General features: G+C 41.5%; 1 protein-coding gene across 3 annotated transcripts; it reads right to left on the reverse strand.

Annotated features, from left to right (window-relative positions):
- Nucleotides 1-204: 204 nt before the first annotated feature.
- Nucleotides 205-10736, reverse strand: tcea2 (transcription elongation factor A (SII), 2). Of its 3 annotated transcripts, none has more exons than XM_054609651.1 (10): nt 10475-10736; nt 8095-8157; nt 5723-5828; nt 4833-4938; nt 4464-4654; nt 3583-3640; nt 3151-3304; nt 2847-2993; nt 2688-2759; nt 205-569 (listed from the first exon to the last, which is right to left on the reverse strand). In XM_054609651.1, exons 1-10 carry the CDS (start codon nt 10541-10543, stop codon nt 561-563), a joined length of 975 nt encoding a protein of 324 aa, XP_054465626.1. In that variant the 5' UTR covers nt 10544-10736; the 3' UTR covers nt 205-560. The 3 variants fall into 3 exon arrangements, with proteins under 3 accessions (XP_054465626.1, XP_054465627.1, XP_054465628.1); XM_054609652.1 differs by having other exon boundaries at nt 4464-4651; nt 10475-10732; XM_054609653.1 differs by lacking the exon at nt 10475-10736 and adding an exon at nt 10204-10459.
- Nucleotides 10737-19646: the final 8910 nt, after the last annotated feature.

The raw sequence follows: 19646 nt of genomic DNA on the forward strand, positions 1-19646 counted from the left end.
ATATATGTCAGTGGATGTAAAGTTAACCAGACTTACAGTATAAATAGTACAGTATACGTTTTTTTTCAAATCTGTTAAAAAGGCAGTTGAGATATTATGACTTCAAAATCCAAACAAGCAAGACAAAAAAGAAGAAAGTGCAGTAAAGTGATCTTAATCCAAGAGCAACTTTAATAGAAATGGAAATGGAAAAACATTGTGGCAGCACAACATGGCAAAGAAAGGCACATTCGCTATTTCCATAAGGCTTGAATGTGATTTCAATCTGGCTTAAAGCTTCATCTAGAAATAAATAAATTCTAAGTGCTCAAAACAAATGAAACCAAATACACAACATGAACTGGCATCTTCTTCTCTAAATATATTACAGCTTTCACTTTTATATAAAAATAATAAAACAAAAAAAACTTAATTAATTTTTTTAAATCTATTCACTTTAGTCAGTTTGCTTCATGATAGAAACACACACACACACACACACACACACACACACACACACACACACACACACACACACACACACACACACACACACACACACACACACACACACACACTCTTCAACAGAACTGTAAAAAAAGAGAAAAAAAGACTGATTAAAGATTCTTTCAAGATTCATCAACTCTCAACTTATAATTAAAGCTAAATTTGCAGCAGATTCCATTGAATTTTTTTATTTTTATGTTGAAAACCTTAAGTTTAAAAGGTGCACTATGGAGTTTACCCTTTGTAAACAGACATTTGCGTTTCCATACAGTGTTACTTTACATCTTTGAGGTGTGTGTACAAACGTCTTAGATGCATTTCCTTCCTCAAACATTTGCAAACCCACACATTGAAAGATTTTAAATTCAAGGTGACAAGTTTGCATGGCTGTTTATTTTAAACAATGGAGCACCAATTCTTTGTAATATGAAAGTTGTAGCTCACATTTACAGAGAATTATCACCTACGCTGTACCTCTATATATGGAGCGTTTAAGGTTTTGCTTTTACAGATCATTTTCTGTTCAGTTTCAGGCTCTCCGCATTCTCATCAAGCTGCTTTCAGCAGAAGCCTTACTTAAATTCACAGTACAATAAGCAACATAGATCTGGTAACTTAAATCTTAAAATATACTGCCATAAATTTGCTCCTTAAATAGCTTCAAACCTTAATCAAGTAGTACTTTTTTTAAGTGGTTTGTGTGTTATTGGGTTCTAACCCTGAAACTCTAAAATGTATAATTTCCAATCCATCCATATCATAAACAAAAAAGTTAATAGCCATGATAAAAAATAATAAAAACAGCCTTGCAACAGCCACCATATACTGGTTTTGTGTCTGGTCTTCATTAAAGCAAAATCAAAAGTTACACTGAGTGTGATTTCACGATACAAATTTTTCACTCTTGAATAAAATAACATTAAATAAAATATCTAGAGGTTCTGTGTGTCATTTTGACGAATAGAGCATTTTGGATGCTGATTCCTGAGTTTAGGGAGGTAATACAACTTAATGTAGTTTTTAAAAAAACATTTAAAAAAATATATATATATATTAGAGCCTCACGCCAGATTCTCAAAGTGATGAAACAACAACAGAAACTTCCCACAAACCATAAGCGTATCAAACTAGTGGCTTCAACTTGACCTCGAGCCAGGAGTTAAATAAGGGGGGAGGGGAGGGCCCGGGAAAACTTTGAGCAGAGGAAGGAAGGAGTAAATGTGCTAAAGAAAGGAGAGGGATGAGATTGAGGGAGGAGCGTGAAAAGAACGACAGGAAGGTATGCGATGTAAACAAGAGGGGGAGGGCAAGGACAAAATCTGAGGGAAATGAGAAAGAAAGACAAGCTCAAGGGGAAAGTAGAGAGAGAAGTGAAGAAGACATGGAACAAAAGTAAGACGAATAAATGTAGTGTATAAAAGATATAAAAGTTGGGAAAGAAGAGAATCAGGTGGGAGAGACAGTAAGGAGGACATACAAAGGTAAACGGAGTCAACACTGAAGGTGAGGAGAGCGGTACCACAGAGCCTGGTCTCTGCTGCCATCTTGTGGTGAGAGTCTGTTACATGTCAACCCTTCAACCTTATACACAGTTACAGATGTGTTGTAATACAGTTATTTAGAGAAGCTACTTAACTCGCCCTACATACACTTCAGTAAATCATCTATACATAACAGAACGCCTTTCAACATCAAAGTGTCAATATTTGAATTAAGATTTTAGATTGTTGTAGATTTTGTAATTTGTATTTTGTATGCGGATGTACATACATGTAGGAACTTCTGTCTATCATATGAAGCATCTGTGTACTTTATTGTTGTTGGTTTAGCCTTAAAAGGTGCTAACCTCCAAATTGATGGCATTCATATAGTAGCTAACTATTTGCTATGTAGGTAAATGGAGGAGAAATGTCTACCTGAGCAGAGCATGAAGTCACTCCCCCTCTGTGTGTGTTTTAATCCAAACTTTAATCCACGCTTTGTTTCGGCAGCGTGTTTTAATGCATGCGAGTCCTAGTGTGTTCACCCCACTGGATAGCTCATAGCATTGTTGAGGAAGCGTAGCGCCAACCCTCCGGTTCCCAATCGGCAATCCCTCAATCATAGATATAGTCTGAATTTCCTAATTTAGCACCTTTAAACATTCAGCTGTTTTGTTAATACTATTCCATACTTCACTTTATTTCTATTTGTTTAGTTACCTTCCATCGGTTGCCGCAGCTATTACACAACACAAAGGTGGTCATCGGCTCATCAGCACTGCGGATCTGCACCTTTAAACACACAAACACACACCAAACATCTTAGTGAAGTATTTTCCTTAAAACTGTGTCCAAACACATTTCTGTGCGTGCGCTTACCTGCGTGTACGAGCAGCTCTTTCCGTGACACTTATTGCAGATGAACATGTCCGTCTCAGTTCCCCCGACCTTCGACAGCTGATGCTCTCTGATGGACTCTTTAGTCAGAGCCTCTCTCATCTGCTTCATCTCTGCACTTGCCATCTCCTGCACACATACACATGTTTGTTCAGCACCAGCCTTCATTCAAGTAATAGCATTCCTTGTCCCTGACCCTTATGGAACCTTAAACCTAAACCCTCCCTCAACCTAAACCTTAAACCGTCAACAGGTGAGGATGAGACTCAATGTCTCCATGACTGACCTCAGCAGTCATGGAGGCGATGCGTTGAGCAGAGATGTGTCCACACAGCACCTTACGCCGCAGGTCCGGATTCTTTTGGTCCTTGAGGTTGGAGATGCGGCTTCGTAGACGAGTTTTATATTTTATATCCGTCGTTTTAAACTCCTGGAAGATCTGTGGGCACGAGGAGCCGTCAAGGACTAAAACACGTAAATTACATCAGGGAAATAAATTTGTCAACTATTTAGCAAGCTCATTTTAATGGGGTGGACAAAATGCTGAGCGGACAGAGTCACACTCTTAGATAAAATCTTGAGCGACGTTATCAAAGTGAAACACGCGCCGTCACGCAGTACTCTCAGATTAAGATCTCTCAGTCAGGTGTGAAGTCTTGTTCCGTTTGTTCATGTGGAACATTGCGGTAATTAAAGTTGTTGATGACACAAAAGGATATCCTCTTCAATTTGTGCTGCAAGATGCTCACAGTGAACTCCAATGGTCTTGTGATCATCTGGAAAACACACACGCACACACATACTTGTTTAGCTTTATGCACGTAAAAAGCCACACACACACACACACACACACACACACGAGTTGACTTTTAACAAAACTACAAAGCAAAATGGACAGATAAGAAAATGCAGAATGTGATTAACTAATATGAATGTATTGGCTTGGAGTTGATCTACACCTTAGTAGTGCACAGAGATTCTTTCTTCATGATATCCTAAACTCAAGGATCACTTACTTTTTTTTTTTACCTTCATCCCATGCCATTCTTCAGCAAATGGTACTGGTTTTTAATCAGTACCAAGTTCTATACTTAGGTCACATGATGCTACCTGAGTAAGTTTTAATTGCAGACGGTGGCTGCAGACTGTCCAAAGCTCTAGTAAGTGAACCTTGACTTTAGGAAAATGTATGTTACATACTGAGCTAGTTGAACATCAAAGTTAATTTTTGACCTTAAACTGTGTTGACAGAACATTCTCACCTCAGGGGTCTTTTAGTAACTGCTCTGCAGCTTTTGATTTACATGATTTTGATCAAATCACAAGGTCATGGGAATGTAGAGTTTTTTCTTAGCATGATAAAGCTTTGAGAAAAAGATTAATGTGCTCTAGCATATCATGTGATATGATTTAAAGCCCAGAACAGTTTCTAAATGAACTTTGGGGTGAGAATGTTTTTTTATATTTCAGCCTTTAGATTGTAACATTTCTTAACTAGAACAAGTGTAAAGATGGAAGAAGTGTGAATGTTCAGTTTGTTATAGTATAAACATTTAAATACATTTGTGGATAAAAAAAATAAAATAATAATCTTCTCACCATCAGTCTGCAGCGCTGCCACCAGCAACTCTCGACACTTGTTGCGCACACTGCTGGTGGTGACGGGTGCAGGGGGGAATAAGGTGACCTGAGAGGGTAGGGTCGAGGTAGTGGGGGAGGTGGGTGTGGTGGGTGTAGTGGGCATGGAGGGTGAGGTGGGTGTGGAGGGGGACTCCCCTGACTTCTTACTGCTGATTCACAGGAGGAGAAGTTATGCAAAAAGTGTAGTAGTGTTTGGATTTAGAGAAACAGCACATTAAATCCTCTTGTCAATAAAAGACACTGATACACTTCTGTCTTCAACAGAGACCTCATCTTCATCTAACAGTTAGAGTAACAAAAACATGACGCCATCCCTGTGCGACAGACCTTTTCTCGTTCATGCCAGAGTCCTTGGAGGTGGACGATGACCTCACAGGAGAGCCTTCTTTCTTCTTCTCCTTCTCCTTCTCATCCGACTTTCCCTCTGAACCGTCTGCAGGACGGGACACAAAACATATCCACGAGAAGAAGCTGTTACGACCCATCTGTAGCATACAGTCTGATGCCTGTCAAAATATCTGCACCCTTTGTTTTAAATCTAAGCCCATACAGATGACGCAACCCTCTTCATTTAGATTTTGTAGGCACAAGAGTGCCTTAAAATTGAATTCCTTCTAATGGCCAGCAGGGGGCGACTCCTCTGGTTTCCATAAGAAGTCCGATTGTATAGAAGTCTATAAGAAAATGACCTTACTTCTCTATTGATTTATTACCTCAGTAAAAATTGTAAACTTGAGTATATGGTCTCCATTGCTAGTTTCAAAACAGCATGATGTTAATTTAGTAAATTATGGTCTCATCCAGGGTAAGATAGATGTTTCAGAGTGTGGCTACCTTGTGATTGACAGGTTGCTACTACTACAGTGTCCTATCTGGGAGTTGTCTGTGTTTTCATCTCAGAACTTTAACCCTTAAACAGTGTGTTTACAGTTCATTAAAGTCAATTGTAACATTTTGGTCGCCTAAAAATGTCTTATTCAGCATTCGGTTGTACCTCTCGTCTCACTTCGGGTTGCAAAAAAACCAAGATGGTGGACTGGCAAATAGAGACATTTGTCGTAGACTCTGGAAACACATAATCTTGTAGGTCTATATCAGTACTATTCATTGACATAATACCCACCACAACTGTAAGGCTGTCCTCTCCTGGACTGAAAATCTTATGGGTCCTCACAAAGACAGAAGAACAAGAACACACAACACACACCCTCACTTACCCAGCAGTTTCTTCCAGGACTTGATGAGAACTTTGGCCAAAGTCTGAACTTCTTCATCTGAACTGTGTTTCCTCACCGCGTTCACCGACATCCCAACTCTGGTGGACTACACACACACACACACAGACAGAGAGAGAGAGACAGAGACACAGACAGAGAGAGACAGAGAGCGAGAGCGAGAGAGTCAGTCAATGGTTGGAGCTAGATGCCTGAAATAAGGTCTGTGGTTAACACAAGCTTACAAAATGTGTATATGTATATACATTTGTCAGTATATACCCCTCGTGGATTTTAAAGATTTTGAATGTCTTTAAAAAGTCGGCTGCTAACAAGTGGCTAAATTTCACTACTAAATGTCATCATGCTTAGCACTAGACCACCTTTAGCTTAATGGTTGTGATAGTCATGTGACTGTGGTGTAGCAAGTTCATAGCCTTTAAGCATTAAAAGTCAAAAAATGGTGTGCATTGGTGAAGATTATCTTGCTGAACAAAATTCTTTCCGATTGTCGAACCTCGAATTCAGGAGGAGCAATGCGGATTCCGTCCTGGACGTGGAACAGCGGACCAACTCTTTACCCTTGCAGGTCTGTTGGAGGGTGCATGGGAGTTTGCTCATCCAGTCTACATGTGTTTTGTGGACTTGGAGAAGGCCTTCGACAGTGTCCCTCGGAGAGTCCTGTGGGGGGTACTGCGGGAATATGGGGTACCTGGTTCGTTACTACGAGCCATTCGGTCCTTGTATGACCAAAGTGAGAGCTGTGTCCGGATACTCGGCACAAAGTCGAGCTTGTTCCCAGTGCGTGTTGGCCTCCGCCAGGGCTGCCCATTGTCACCAATCCTGTTTGTGATTTTCATGGACAGGATTTCAAGGCGCAGCCGGGGGGAGGAGAGTTTCCGGTTTGGGGACCTCAGAATCACATCCCTGCTTTTTGCAGATGATGTGGTTCTGTTGGCTTCTTCAGAACGTGACCTTCAGCACGCACTGGGGCGGTTCACAGCCGAGGGTGAAGCGGTCGGGATGAGAGTCAGTACCTCCAAGTCTGAGGCCATGGTTCTCTTCCGGAAAACGGTGGATTGCACCCTCTGGGTTGGGAGTGAGTCACTGCCCCAAGCGAGGGAGTTCAAGTATCTCGGGATCTTATTCACGAGTGAGGGTAAAATGGAGCGGGAGATGGACAGGCGGTTCGGTGCAGCGTCAGCAGTGATGCGGGCGTTGTACCGGACCGTTTTGGTGAAGAAGGAGCTGAGCCGAAAGGCAACGCTCTCGATTTACCAGTCCATCTACGTTCCAACCCTCACCTATGGTCATGAGCTTTGGGTAGTGACCGAAAGAATGAGATCGCGAATACAAGCGGCCGAAATGAGCTTCCTTCGTAGGGTGGCTGGGCTCAGCCTTAGAGATAGGGTGAGGAGCTCAGACATCCGGAGGGAGCTCGGAGTAGAGCCTCTGCTCCTTCGCGTCGAAAGGGGCCAGCTGAGGTGGCTCGGGCATCTGATCAGGATGCCTCCTGGACGCCTCCCTTTAGAGGTTTTCCAGGCACGTCCAACTGGTAAGAGGCCCCGGGGTAGACCCAGAACACGCTGGAGAGATTATATATCTCGTCTGGCCTGGGAACGCCTCGGGGTTCCCCAGGAGGAGCTGGAAAGTGTTGCTGGGGAGAAGGACGTCTGGAGGACCCTCCTTAGCTTGCTGCCCCCGCGACCCGGCCCCGGATAAGCGGAAGGAAATGGATGGATGGACAAAAATTTTAACTCTATTGTGCCCCCCTGCATTACTGTTATCCAGCCTACGGTCATTGTTTTGGTCTATCTTTGTAGACAGACACTAAACTACAGTTCCAACAACCAACAGACGTTACCTTTTACCGTCGGTCCCATCTATGATTTGAGCACCTCATACTCTAATCCATGACTTAGTCTGGACATGTAGGAACAATTGTTTTGTTCTGCACCAGCATACGATTTCTGCACTCACAATTGTCCAAACCAGCCGCAGCAGGGATTGAACTGCGTCCAGTCTGATTAAAACTGAATAAAGAATGGCTTGTGAAACGGCCCTTAATATAGTTTTAGTCAATAAAATGTGTGTTTCTAAGTCATCAGATTTTATTGAACATTTCAATCAGTCATTCTGTCATTGATTAATTAATTAACCCTGAGTCCTCCTGTCTGTGCTGCCCAAGGTTTGGCTCGTTCTGATATTGTGTGCACAGCACAAGAAAAAAATAATAATTTTAGCATGTTAGAAAGCCTGTTTAAAAGTATAAGCTTCCTCCTCAGAGGAATCCTGATGTGCCTGTTGTGGTTGATGTGCCTGCATTACTTAAAGAGACTTGTGCAGTAATAATTAATCTTGTGTCAGTTCATTACCTGCAGGGTCTCCAGAGACATCTTGATGTTCTTTAGTTCCGTTAGCATGTCGAGAGCTCCTTCCTGTAGACAGAACAATCAATGGAAACCTTCACATTAGCTTCTTAGCCAGTACATGCGGTGAGATCGACTCACCACATTTACAGCTCAGTGATTGAACACCTGGAGGATTAATCTGGAAATGATGTGCGTCTGTCAAAGTTTCTGCTAAGTTTTTGTCCATTTAATGCACAGAAATGTTCACAGATTTGTTTACGTCGACTCTCACTTAACCAATAAAGTCAAGGTGGTCTTTTGTATTACATTTGAAGATTCATAGTTCTTGCCACACACAGCTGAACAGCTATCCACCACAAACCCTGAGACAGTTCAATGTATACTAAAGGTCACCAAGAGAATGATGGAACCACAAGACTGAATTTTAGCGAGTGGAGCTTTCTTTGTGTGGAGCTCATGCTCACTTTTGGCCAGGAGAGTTTCACTTTATTTTGTCACTTAATGAGGACGTTTAAGAGCCCATACATGACACCAGGAATTCCAAATGTATTCGATACCCAGAAGCGAACAGCTAGCAGTGAACAGAAGCCGTCTCTGTGTCCCACTGGCTAGCTGATTGCCACGGCCGCCGCTCTGCACTGCGCTTATACCGCTGCTAACGTTGCCCCATTCCCGGCGACTGGACAGTGTTGTTGTGGAATGGTTCCCCCTGAGGTTAACACCATTAGCTAGGTCTGCGCTGTCGCCTTTGGTAGCACTGTTTTTGCTTGTAGTACCATTAGCTGGTAGCAGCCGGCTCAACAATATCTTTGTTAAGAGCCGTGTTCAGGTAATCCTGGCTGAATGCGTTTTAGCTGCTGCAGTATTTGGCAAATCACATGTCGCCTGAAATCAAAGGATGCTTGCAGTGATTAGCTGCAAACAAAATGATAAAGTCTTTTTTTTATCTAGATATAGGAACAAAAGCGATAGAATGTAGGTACCAAGTAGGAAACAAGTTACGATACAACCTGGTACATGATCTTTTTTCAGTCGATACCTTAAAAAAGGTATTTAGTACCAATAGCCAGTCCTAAAACCTCCCATATAAACCACAGCTAGCTGCTAGCTGTTGAATACATTAGAACATTTATTATAGCAGTTATAGAACAAGATATTTCCCTCAGGAGTTGGTGGAGACCAAACCAGAGCATCATCTTTTTTTCGGGCTTTTTCGTTGTGTGGTGTCTTTTCACCACTTGTGGTCAAAAAAATATGCACTCAAATATATGTTCATTTTAATCTAATGTAAGAGTATTTGCTAGGACCCCTTACATTATGGATTCCCCACTATGAACACCTTGAGCAAATGTTCTAATCATGACCATACAATTCAGATGAACTGTAGTTAGCGGGACATTTTGCTTTTCATGAATGCTGACGTGATTTGGCCTCAGGGTGTGGTGGTCATGTTGAGGGACAATGAGCATTAAACTTTACTCTTATAAATGACTAGTTTTAGTTTAGTATAAACTCGGTTGGATCAAGTTTTGTATTTCCAGTTGTTTTGTATTGATGTAGTGCTTTTTTTTTTAAATTTATTTTTACAGCTAATGTGTTGACAGTTAGTCAGGACCCTTTCCTGATTTAATCAATTAAAAGGAAAATAAAAATGAAAGTTCACATGCACTGAAAATGTTCTACTTTTGATTTGTTGGGGGGGGGGGGTTCTTTTAAATTAGGTAAACGTTTTTTTAAATATCACTGACATTGTTGCTAGTGATTATTAATTCAACAAAAGATGAATGTGACATTTATCAGCTTTACGACAGAACTGCCCAAAGCTTACAAGTGCTATGAGATACATTTTCAAAATATAATTCTGCATTCTTTTTACATTATTTTATTACTTCACTTTTGTTTTCCAATAAAATATTTACATGTTGAAGAATTAACAATCCACTTTGCTAGTATGTAAAATGTGACCACTATTTAAAAATTTAAATAATAATAATAATAATATATTTCCTAAATATGTTTTAATTCCACACTCAATCTAGCCACCATGTGATTTCAATAATCCCTGAAGCTATTTAGATAACAAGCTCAGCAGTGAGTTGACAAGATAATTACCTCAAGGTGCGGGTGATATAATTGGCAGCTTTTTGACCAATGGCTGCAGTGATTTATGGACAAACTTTTCCCCCAAAATCATCAAAAACAAAAGCAGCAACCTTGTAATGTGTGAAATGATCAGCAGAAATGTGGAAATCCTCTTCAACAGAGCAGCGATCAGAGTTTATCACTCGCTGTTTCCAGAATGTTCCCCTCTCAGCTGTTCAGGTAGAGCCCATCACCTGATCGCCTGTTTTCTGCGGATGCTGCAACTGTTTTTTGCACTCACCGTGTTCTTCTTGTGCACCATTTTATCCAGCTTTTTAGCGATGCGTTCCACCTCCTGGTTTATAGCCATTTTGAGCAGATTTCTCTCCGTCAGTTGTCCTCCTCTGCTGCGGAGAAAACCCCCATTTAAGTAAGGAAACCTCTCCCAGTCTCTCTCTCTATTTCCTCCACTTCACGCAGTCTGTCTCCTTCTCTCCCAGCTGCTGCCTCCCTCTCGTTTGTTGTTGTGTGTCGCTGTGGGACGCTGGGAGTTGTAGTTTTCTTTTTACTAATTCAGCCTGGAGTAGCTTGAACAAAACTATTTTTTTTTTTTTTTTTTTTTTTTTTTTTAAAGGGGACTCTCCAGAAAAAGGGGATTTGAACTGATTGGTCAAGGTGGGCCCTTCATCAATCATTAAACCTGATTATGGGACAATATAGAGAAGTAAATAGTCTATTGCAGGCTGTTTGTTGGATGCAATTCAGGTAGGAATTCATCACGGTTATTGCATCATGATCCATAGCCTTACCTGTAGACTCACAATATCTTTTTTTTAATGCAATGTTTTCTTAATGTATGCATCTCACCTGGTGTTGTCCATTCAGCAGCCTCAGCATCTCTCCCGCATCTGTGTCTGGGTGACGTCACCTGAGGACCCGCTGAGGCACACCTGCATTATTCACTCAAGAGATGGATGAAGAGGTTTTTATTGGCATTGTAGTGATACAACGAAATTCCGTTTGGCAGCTCGCAGATAGCCAGCAGCAGTGTATAATAATAATATTAATGACAATATACAAGATAAAAATATACAAAACGTTACTATGTACAGCATTTAAAATGTGTGCAAACAGTGCAGTATAAACATTTGTTGGCAGTGCATTGGTGGGGGGCTAGCATATACCGTGTCCAGAGTCGGGAGCTTGGTTCCTACGATCCTCTGCCCTGTTTTAACTATCAAGTCTCTCCGGTCCTCTGCTGTGCAGCTGGTGTACCACACGGTGGCGCAGTGGCAGAGAACTGTCTCTATGGTGCTCCTGTAGAAGTTGACCAGGAGCTGAGAGGGGAGTTTGGCTTTTTTGGAGTTTCCTCAAGAACAACAGCCTCTGTTGGGCTTTCTTCACCAGGTGGGAGGTGTTAAGGGCCCATGTCAGATCCTTTTGTGATGTGGATTCCCAAGAATTTGAGGTCACTTACACTCTCGACCTCACTACTGTTTATGTGGAGAGGGGGAGGTGTGATCTTCCTGGTTCTCCTGAAACCCATGATGAGGTTTTTATAGTGTTAAGGACCAGGTTATCGTCAGTACACCACTCAACCAGATGTCTGTAGTGCGCCTCCTCGTTGTCTGATAGCAATCCTACTATAGTGGTGTCATCAGCGAACTTCACTATAGTGTTAGAGGAGTGGATGGGTGTGCAGTCATGGGTGTAAAGGGTGAAAAGGGCAGGACTGAGCACACAGCCCCGCGGTGCTCCTGTGTCCAGGGTGAGGGTGGAGGATGTGCGGTTGCCCATTTTGATGGTTTGTGGTCTGTTTGTGAGGAAATCCATAATCCATGAGCAGAGTGTAGTGGATAATCCAAGGTTATTGAGTTTGTTTACCAGTTTATGGGGGACTATTGTGTTGAAAGCGGAGCTGAAATCAACAAATGGCTTCCTGGCGTAAGTGTTTGGATGCTCCAGATGGGACAGGGATGTGTGAAGTGCTATTGAGACGGCATCCTCCGTAGATCTGTTTCCCCCGGTAGGCAAACTGGTGGCTGTCCAGATCAGTGGGGATGTTGGCCTTGATGTGGGATAGTACAAGTCTCTCAAAGCACTTCATAGCAATTGGTGTCAGGGCTATTGGGCGATAGTCATTGAGACCTCTGACTGTTTGTTTTTTGGGCACGGGGGTAATGCTAGTGGATTTGAGGCATGTGGGGACCACAGACTGTTGCAGGGAGAGGTTAAAGATGTTGGTAAACACCCCTGCTAGTTGGTCGGCACATGACTTCAGTGTGCGGCCTGATACCCTGTCTGGTCCTGCTGCTTTGGTGATGTCAATCTTCATCAGAGTGGATCTCACCTGGTGGCGCTGTAGGACGAGTACAGGCTCCTCCCTTGGTGGTGTTGTTTTAGTTCTCACTCTGTTGGTGTGGTTGTCAAAGCGAGCAAAGAACTGGTTCAGGACATCCGGAAGCGTGGCGTCATGGCTGGTCTGTGAGGTGCCGTTTTTGTAGTCTGTTAAGACTTTAATGCCTCTCCACATGCTGCGGGGGTCGTTGTTTTCAAAATGCCCCATGATACGCTGCTGGTATCTGCTCTTGGCTTCTCTAATGCCCTTCTCTAGTTCTCTGCGGGCATTACTGTAAGCCAGGCTGTCTCCTGACCTGTAGGCAGCATCTCGTGCTCTGAGCTGAGACCGTACGTTCCTGTCCAGCCATGGTTTCTGGTTTGGGAACACCTTGATGGTTTTGGTGGTAAGCACGGTCTCAGTACAGAAGGCTATGTAAGCCAAGACAGATGAGCTGTATTCCTCCAGGTCTGAGCTCTGTGTTTTCAAAACAGTCCTGCAGCAGTGAAGTGGACGCTTCCCTCCAGACTTGGACAGTTTTAACAGCTGGGGACAGTTTAAACATTTGGATGATGACTGCTGAAAACTTTACTTAACATTCACAATGCACATAGAGTAATTGTTCATCAGTCTAACATTTTTGTTTGTACAATTGTAAATTCATTTTTGGGAGGTTGAAGCAAGCCAGTGAATCAGAGCAGATGAGTTGCTTGTAGTGCTCTGCTTTATTTACTTATTTTACCATGTATTTTCTATTTGACATTTTTATTTATACTTTGGTCCATTACATTTTTTTAAGAGTTTTTTATACTTGGAATGACGTTTTAGACCATTAACTTTTTATTTATCTATAATTCACACAGCACATGCTTTGTAACGCACAGCATAACTATACCTCTATTTGCAGTAATGACGGACTCAGCTTTATAATGTAGAGCTACATGGATGTGATGTCAGAGCAGTTTAAGAAATAACTGTATGACGTTTTCTCTGATAAAGGTGGTATACACACTGTTGAGAAATGACTGGGAACTTTTTTTTTTAACCATTTAAATTCCTCTGAAGTGAGAACCCTATTTTGATAAACACTGAAAGACCATTACTAGCAGCCTAAGTAATAGCCTTATTGTACTTACTGTGTCCTTCCTCTAGATGACAGTGTTGCTAAGTTATTTTGTACTTGGTGTCCAGTGTAAAAACGTTGATAAAGTGTATGTTCCTCGAAGAGACCAAAATCATTAAACACAGCATCATTTGGAAACTATTTTGATTTGGTGTCTCAATGTTTATTTAACTTATCTTTCAGTCAGTAAGTGAAAAGAAGGCTTTCATGTCCTGTGCAAGTATGTAATGAATAAGCCATCATGGGATCCTACTACTAGGTCTAGTGACTGAAGGCCTGACTTTGTCACTTAATCTTGCAATGGACCTCACTGTACACTGCAGGGATGTTTTTCCTCTATTTGATTTGGTTGGCCTTCCCTTCCTTCACATAGAGGGAGAGCAACTTAATTCTCTGCTCAGACAGACATTACTCCATTACATCTTTACAAAACAAATGGTTGTTTGCTGCTATGGTAATGCACTGAATGTCAAATGGAGAACCTCTAAAAAAACATAAATAAAATGAGGATGAGCTCTTCAACAAAATCATAAAAGGTGCATAAAGGTAGACAGAGGATTTAATTGTATAGCAAGGAATATACAATAGAAATGTCCCGTATTTGTCATGTAATGTAGATTATAGATAACATGACATATTCTGGATTCTGGAACCAATTACACTCTCAACAAACTTTCCCAAGCGTGCCTGCCAGCTAAAACTCAACAGATAGGGGTCCTGTCACTCTCTCGTTCTCTAAATTTAAATCAGACCCTCTGCTCTGCATTCCATACAAGTAAATAATTCTTGGAGAAACTTTTTATTTTATTTTTTCTTCATATAAATTCCTGCTGCTTGATGTCTGCAGCCAAAAACCTCCTCCAGCTTTGGATCTGCAGAGCAGCGCTGGCAGCGACATCAACAGCTGCTGGGTGCGATAGCTGCCAGTCTGAGTGTGTGTGTGTGCGTGTGTGTGTGTGTGTTTGTGTGTGTGTGTGCGCGTGTGTGTGTGCGTGTGTTTACTACAGAAGACCTGAAGAGCTCGGAGGTCTGCAGCGAGGCAGAAAAAGATGCAGAGGAGCGAAGCTCATCCAAGAGCTGATTGAAAGAAACTAAAGCGGCTTCTCCATCCTCCGCTTTTCTCCTTCTTCCACCAATCCTCTACCCATCTTCAATGAGCTCTTCACCCACTCTCCTCCTTTTTCAACTTTGCTTTCCCTCTTTATCTTCTCTGCTTTCCTACCCTTTACTGTCTCCTTTCATCTCCTTACATTGGTATTTTCCTTTCCTCCTTTTTCCTGTCATCACCTTTTTCTGCTGACCTCATCTCTGATCTTTACAGTCCTTCCACTTTCATCCTTTGTTTTGATCTTCTCTTACCTATCATCTTCTTTTCCTCTCTTTCTCATTCCTTCTTTCCGGCTCTTTCTTAGCAACCCTCTTTTCTCGATTTTTCATCTCTTCCCTTATGTCGTTGCCTCAAATTCTCATCCTTTTCACTTCTCCTCTCCTGACCCCTTATGTCTCTCCTTCTTATATCACCGGTCTTTTCTTTTCCATCTTAGTTTTTGCTGCTTCTTTTTTATCATCATCCCTTCTTCTTGTCATTTATATTGTCTATTCCTTCCTTCCCCACTTTTTTCCCCTCTCATCTTTTCCTCTACTTATTTTTCATCCTCTTTTCTAACTTCTCTACCTCTCTACTCCCTTTAATTTCTCCTTGCTTCCCTTTTCTGCTCCCTTTCCTACTTCTTTTCTTCTTTTCATCAGTCCTTGCATCTAATCACTTTTCATTTCTTACTTCATTTCTTCTGCAGTTCAACAACATTTTTTGTTGATGACGCTGCCAACTTTTTTATCTTACAGACCCGTAACTTCCAGTAAAGTTTATTCATCAAGTATTTGATTTCCTGCAGAGGAAATGGATAATTGTGGGGATCAAAATCCAGGACTTTTTTCACCTGACCTTCCCCAACTCACCTATTTTCACTTTCTCTCATCAGCCCTGCAGTGCATATAGCAGCCCCCAGTCAGTTGCCAGTTTGTCAATGTTGCTTTGTCTCATTGCTTTGGAGCCTCTGTTACATGAACCTGGTCATGCACCTTATCATTTTTCCCTGCCCTACTCCTGTTATCCCCTCGACTTAAACTACCGCTGTTGGAACATGCCAATAAAATCCTTAATGTTTGCTGTCGGCCTGCATTTTCTGCATTTAGGCCCTTCCCTTGTTGCCTCACTTTCACCTGCGTGACACCAATTCAACAGCATTACTAACTTGGAGGTTGAACTCAAAGTTGTACCAGTAAACTCAATCTGTTATAATAATGCTAAGCTTTTTGGTTGTTGTAATAATAACAATGGTATTCTTGGTTAACTTTAACATTATTGCATTAGGAAAGTGCCCTCTGAGCAATGGATTCTTTTGGATGAACTTTGACAGCAGCAACTGTTCATGCTACGTGGAGTAGATCAATGTCCAGCAATGTCTGTGGTGCGTGCAATTGATCAATGAAACGTGCTATCAACGGCTGAATTCAGGAAGTGCCCTCTTCTGGTAATCTACGGACTCATTCAAAGTAACCCCTGACGCCAGGAAGTGTGGGACTTTGGAGTCTCAGTTATTGACCATCTGAAGCAGGAAGTGCCCACTCTCCTTGATCTGTAGCTGTTCATTTTGACCCCTCGGCACCAGGAAGTGTCCTTTCTACTTACAGTGGATCTATGGAGCCACTGCAAGTTATGACCTCACGCAGGAAGTGTCCTCTCTGTTGGATGGATGGAGCTATTCTTATTTCCTTCAGAGAGTAGGCCAAGTATTGTTTGGAGTTGACTCCTTTTTCCTCTCTGATGGTAAATGAGTCCGCCGAAACGTCGTCAGAACTGAGGCTGCTTTTTCACTTTAGATGTGAGTAACATGCCTTTTCAGATTTGGTAATTGAAGATACAACTAGTCATGATGGTATCCAGAGATTTACAGGAAGTTAGCTATCTGTTTCTGGGGAAAAATGAAGCTGCCATCAGAAAGATGAATGTTTTTTTCAGGACTAAATGGGACTGGAAGAGCAAAGTTTACCATCATCAGCAGTTTCTGTAACACTTATTGGTCTGACGTGTAGAGAGTAGTCTTCTCTGCCGACAGTAACCCACTTGGTCCTTGTTTATAAAGACCAAGTGGGTTCACAGTCTTGCGTGCAATACAATAAAGACTCAAGTATTCATAATAGAAAAAATCAGAAATGATAAAAGATTATTGATAGTATTCTGTAACGTGGGATTGTATTTGGAGTTCTTCCACAGCTTATTTAAGTATTCGTTGTCTTTTTGGATCTCTAATCCTGCACTCATTTTCTGTCAGAAAAGACTTCCCTGTGATTAAGCTTTGGTCAAACACATCGCAGCTGTCTTTTGTTGCATGTTTATCCCTTAATGTATCTCATCTGAACATTTTACCTTCGCTGTGCGTGAATGTTCATTTGTGCATGTGTGCAAGCGTGTGTATGTGCTTGTTTGTTTCCCGGCCACTTGCCAACATTCCAGCCAGGCGTCCACACTAGGAGACAGGAAGCCATGAACAACGTGATGAAGTCATCATCCCCGGATGGAGAATTAGGCAGCCGGTCCTGTGTGGCACAGTTTGGGCACACTTCCAGTCATTCTCCGCCCCGCAGGGGCGCCAACATGTGGCGAGCCAGGGAACGAGATTCAACTTGAGACGAGGTGAGGAAATCATGATTAATGTCAGTCCATCTAATAAAGGCAGTAAGGCCAAAAAAAGGATACTACTCTTCATACTTGATCATCAATATATGTCAACCTTTATTTCAAATGTTCAAAAGTACATTTTTATTGTGTTACTGCTCTTCAGTGTAGAATGAATATTCAGATCCTTTACCTAAGCAAAAGTAGCAATACCAAAATTTAAACATACTCCATGACAAGTAAAAGTGGCATTAAAATTTACTGAAATAATTAAGTATTGACAGCAAAATTTACTAAAAGTGAAAAATTTGCCTTGTCAATATATGCCTTCAAACTGTTGTATTGGTCATGCTTACTTTTACACACAATGAAAATATTACACAGAAAACATTTTTCTGAGCTTTTGCTGCACAAATAAAAGCATAAACCATTGTGCAGCACAACATGACAAATCTGTCAAATATTCACCAAGACTAACTTTCAAATTATTAAACTCTCCCCCTTCTTCTCACGCGCTCTGCTTCCAATGTTCTTTTTTATTGTGAAATGATTTGTCCGTGTTTGCGTGAGTGTGTGTGATTTCCTCTTGTCCAGGTCACAGCAGGACTGAAGTCCAATGGTCTGCTGCTGTGTGTGTGTGTGTGTGTGTGTGTGTGTGTGTGTGTGTGTTTTAGTGGTGTTTTATGGAGTTTGTGTGTGTGTGGGAAGGCACTGGCAGCCCCACTCCCACACACATCCCTCTCACACCCCCTACCCCTCGTATACGTAGTGCAGTTCCACACACACACACACACACACACACACACACAGAGACACACACACACACACACACAGAGACAGACACACACACTGCTCATTAAGACTTAGAGCATGCAAAACGTTTGTAGCCATATTTTTGCGCATTTATTGTACATTTAGTGTTTCAGCATGGATTTATTTTTAATGAAACACTATATAAGATCAAGGACAAATAACAATTACTGTTGGTGAATCAGGCCTCTTGGTTTTGCTTCCTTCACTGCTCTATATGAACGTCAGACTACTTCCTGCTTTTGAAAATCATTCAGCATTGAAAATGGACATTAGACGTGAATCCAGGCCTTCACATTGGTCTAAAATAGACGTTATTCTAAAGAGACTTGATAGAATATTAGCAGGAAGGACTATGTGGTATCAGCATTGTTTTTCCAAAAAGTGAAACTGGTAATGTAAACGGTATTAAAAATAAACACATTTTAAAAAACTGCATACAGTGAATAAAAATCTAGGGGGCAAAATATAGATTTTATGTCTAAATGTGGAATCAAATTGTAGGTGTAAAAGAAAGAGTTAAATCTTTGTTAGTAAAATGTTAGAAGATAGACATGTATTTATTCATTGTCCTTTTTAGTTTAGTCGTCACTCTTGTTGTGCATGTGTCTTCATGTGTCATGTATTGTTTTACGTGTGTGTGTGTGTGTGCTGGGTTGCTCCTCAGGGATTAAAGACAGAAGAATAGCAGCAGCTCTGCAGTGGTGTGAAACTGAGAAAGTGTTTGCTCCCTGCTTCTTCTTCCTGTCCCTGTGTCCCCCACACATCCAACCCCATTTCCTCTCAATAGGACTCATAGGAGTTTAAAATGCCCATCTGTCCACCAGTCAGTTTGTCTGTCTCTGTTTGTTTGTTTTTTGTTTTTTAAAGAGAGGATCAGCATTTTCGGAAATACTTCCATTCCTTCTCTTGCCAGGAGTAAGATGAGTATAAATACCGTTCTCATGGGCAAATTCACTAAAGGATAACGTGGCTTTTGGGATGCTAAACCTGCTCGAATAGGAAAAGAAGAAATCATGTCTCAAAGTAGCGTGAAATGGTCCCTCACTGCACTGCCAAGCAAACAGCGTGCTGTCGGTTCTCATGTGCTATTTGCACATATTTAATTTAAGAAGTATTCAGGGTGCAAAAAGTGCCCATTTTCTATGCCAATGTGCCTAGATGCAAAATCGGTCCAATTCACAAAAGTTAAAGCTACATGCAGTTAGAGTGAAATTCTAAGCGTCTTCAGAGAGTTGATGGTAACTGAAGCACTGATAAATTAAATCTCAAATATTTCAATCCCTTTTTCTTTTTCTCTTTCTCTTTCTTTTTCTATTCATACTTTGCCACATGGATAATTGCAATCAGATGCAAACAAAGGGCCAATTACAATCCGCGGCAAAACTTGTGGCATTGTTTGTGCTGTAATATGATCGGTGCAATATCCTTTTCTAATCGAACCTTGAGACAGAGCAGACAGCAGTTGGAAGTGATGCGCAATTAATGTTGCTATCAGTGCATCACAGTACTATTGTCACTGC

This window comes from Anoplopoma fimbria, chromosome 12 (assembly GCF_027596085.1).
Source record: "Anoplopoma fimbria isolate UVic2021 breed Golden Eagle Sablefish chromosome 12, Afim_UVic_2022, whole genome shotgun sequence".
In the NCBI taxonomy this organism is placed as follows: domain Eukaryota; kingdom Metazoa; phylum Chordata; class Actinopteri; order Perciformes; family Anoplopomatidae; genus Anoplopoma; species Anoplopoma fimbria.

What these genes read in the sequence shown, in the direction of transcription:
- tcea2 (XM_054609651.1), bottom strand. Translation starts at nt 10,543, where the DNA reads ATGGCTATAAACCAGGAGGTGGAACGCATCGCTAAAAAGCTGGATAAA. An exon ending in TGTCTCTGGAGACCCTGCAG is followed by an intron (nt 5,829 to 8,094) that starts GTAATGAACTGA and finishes GTGTGTGTGTAG; the next exon opens with TCCACCAGAGTTGGGATGTC. An exon ending in TCTGGCATGAACGAGAAAAG is followed by an intron (nt 4,655 to 4,832) that starts GTCTGTCGCACA and finishes CCTGTGAATCAG; the next exon opens with CAGTAAGAAGTCAGGGGAGT.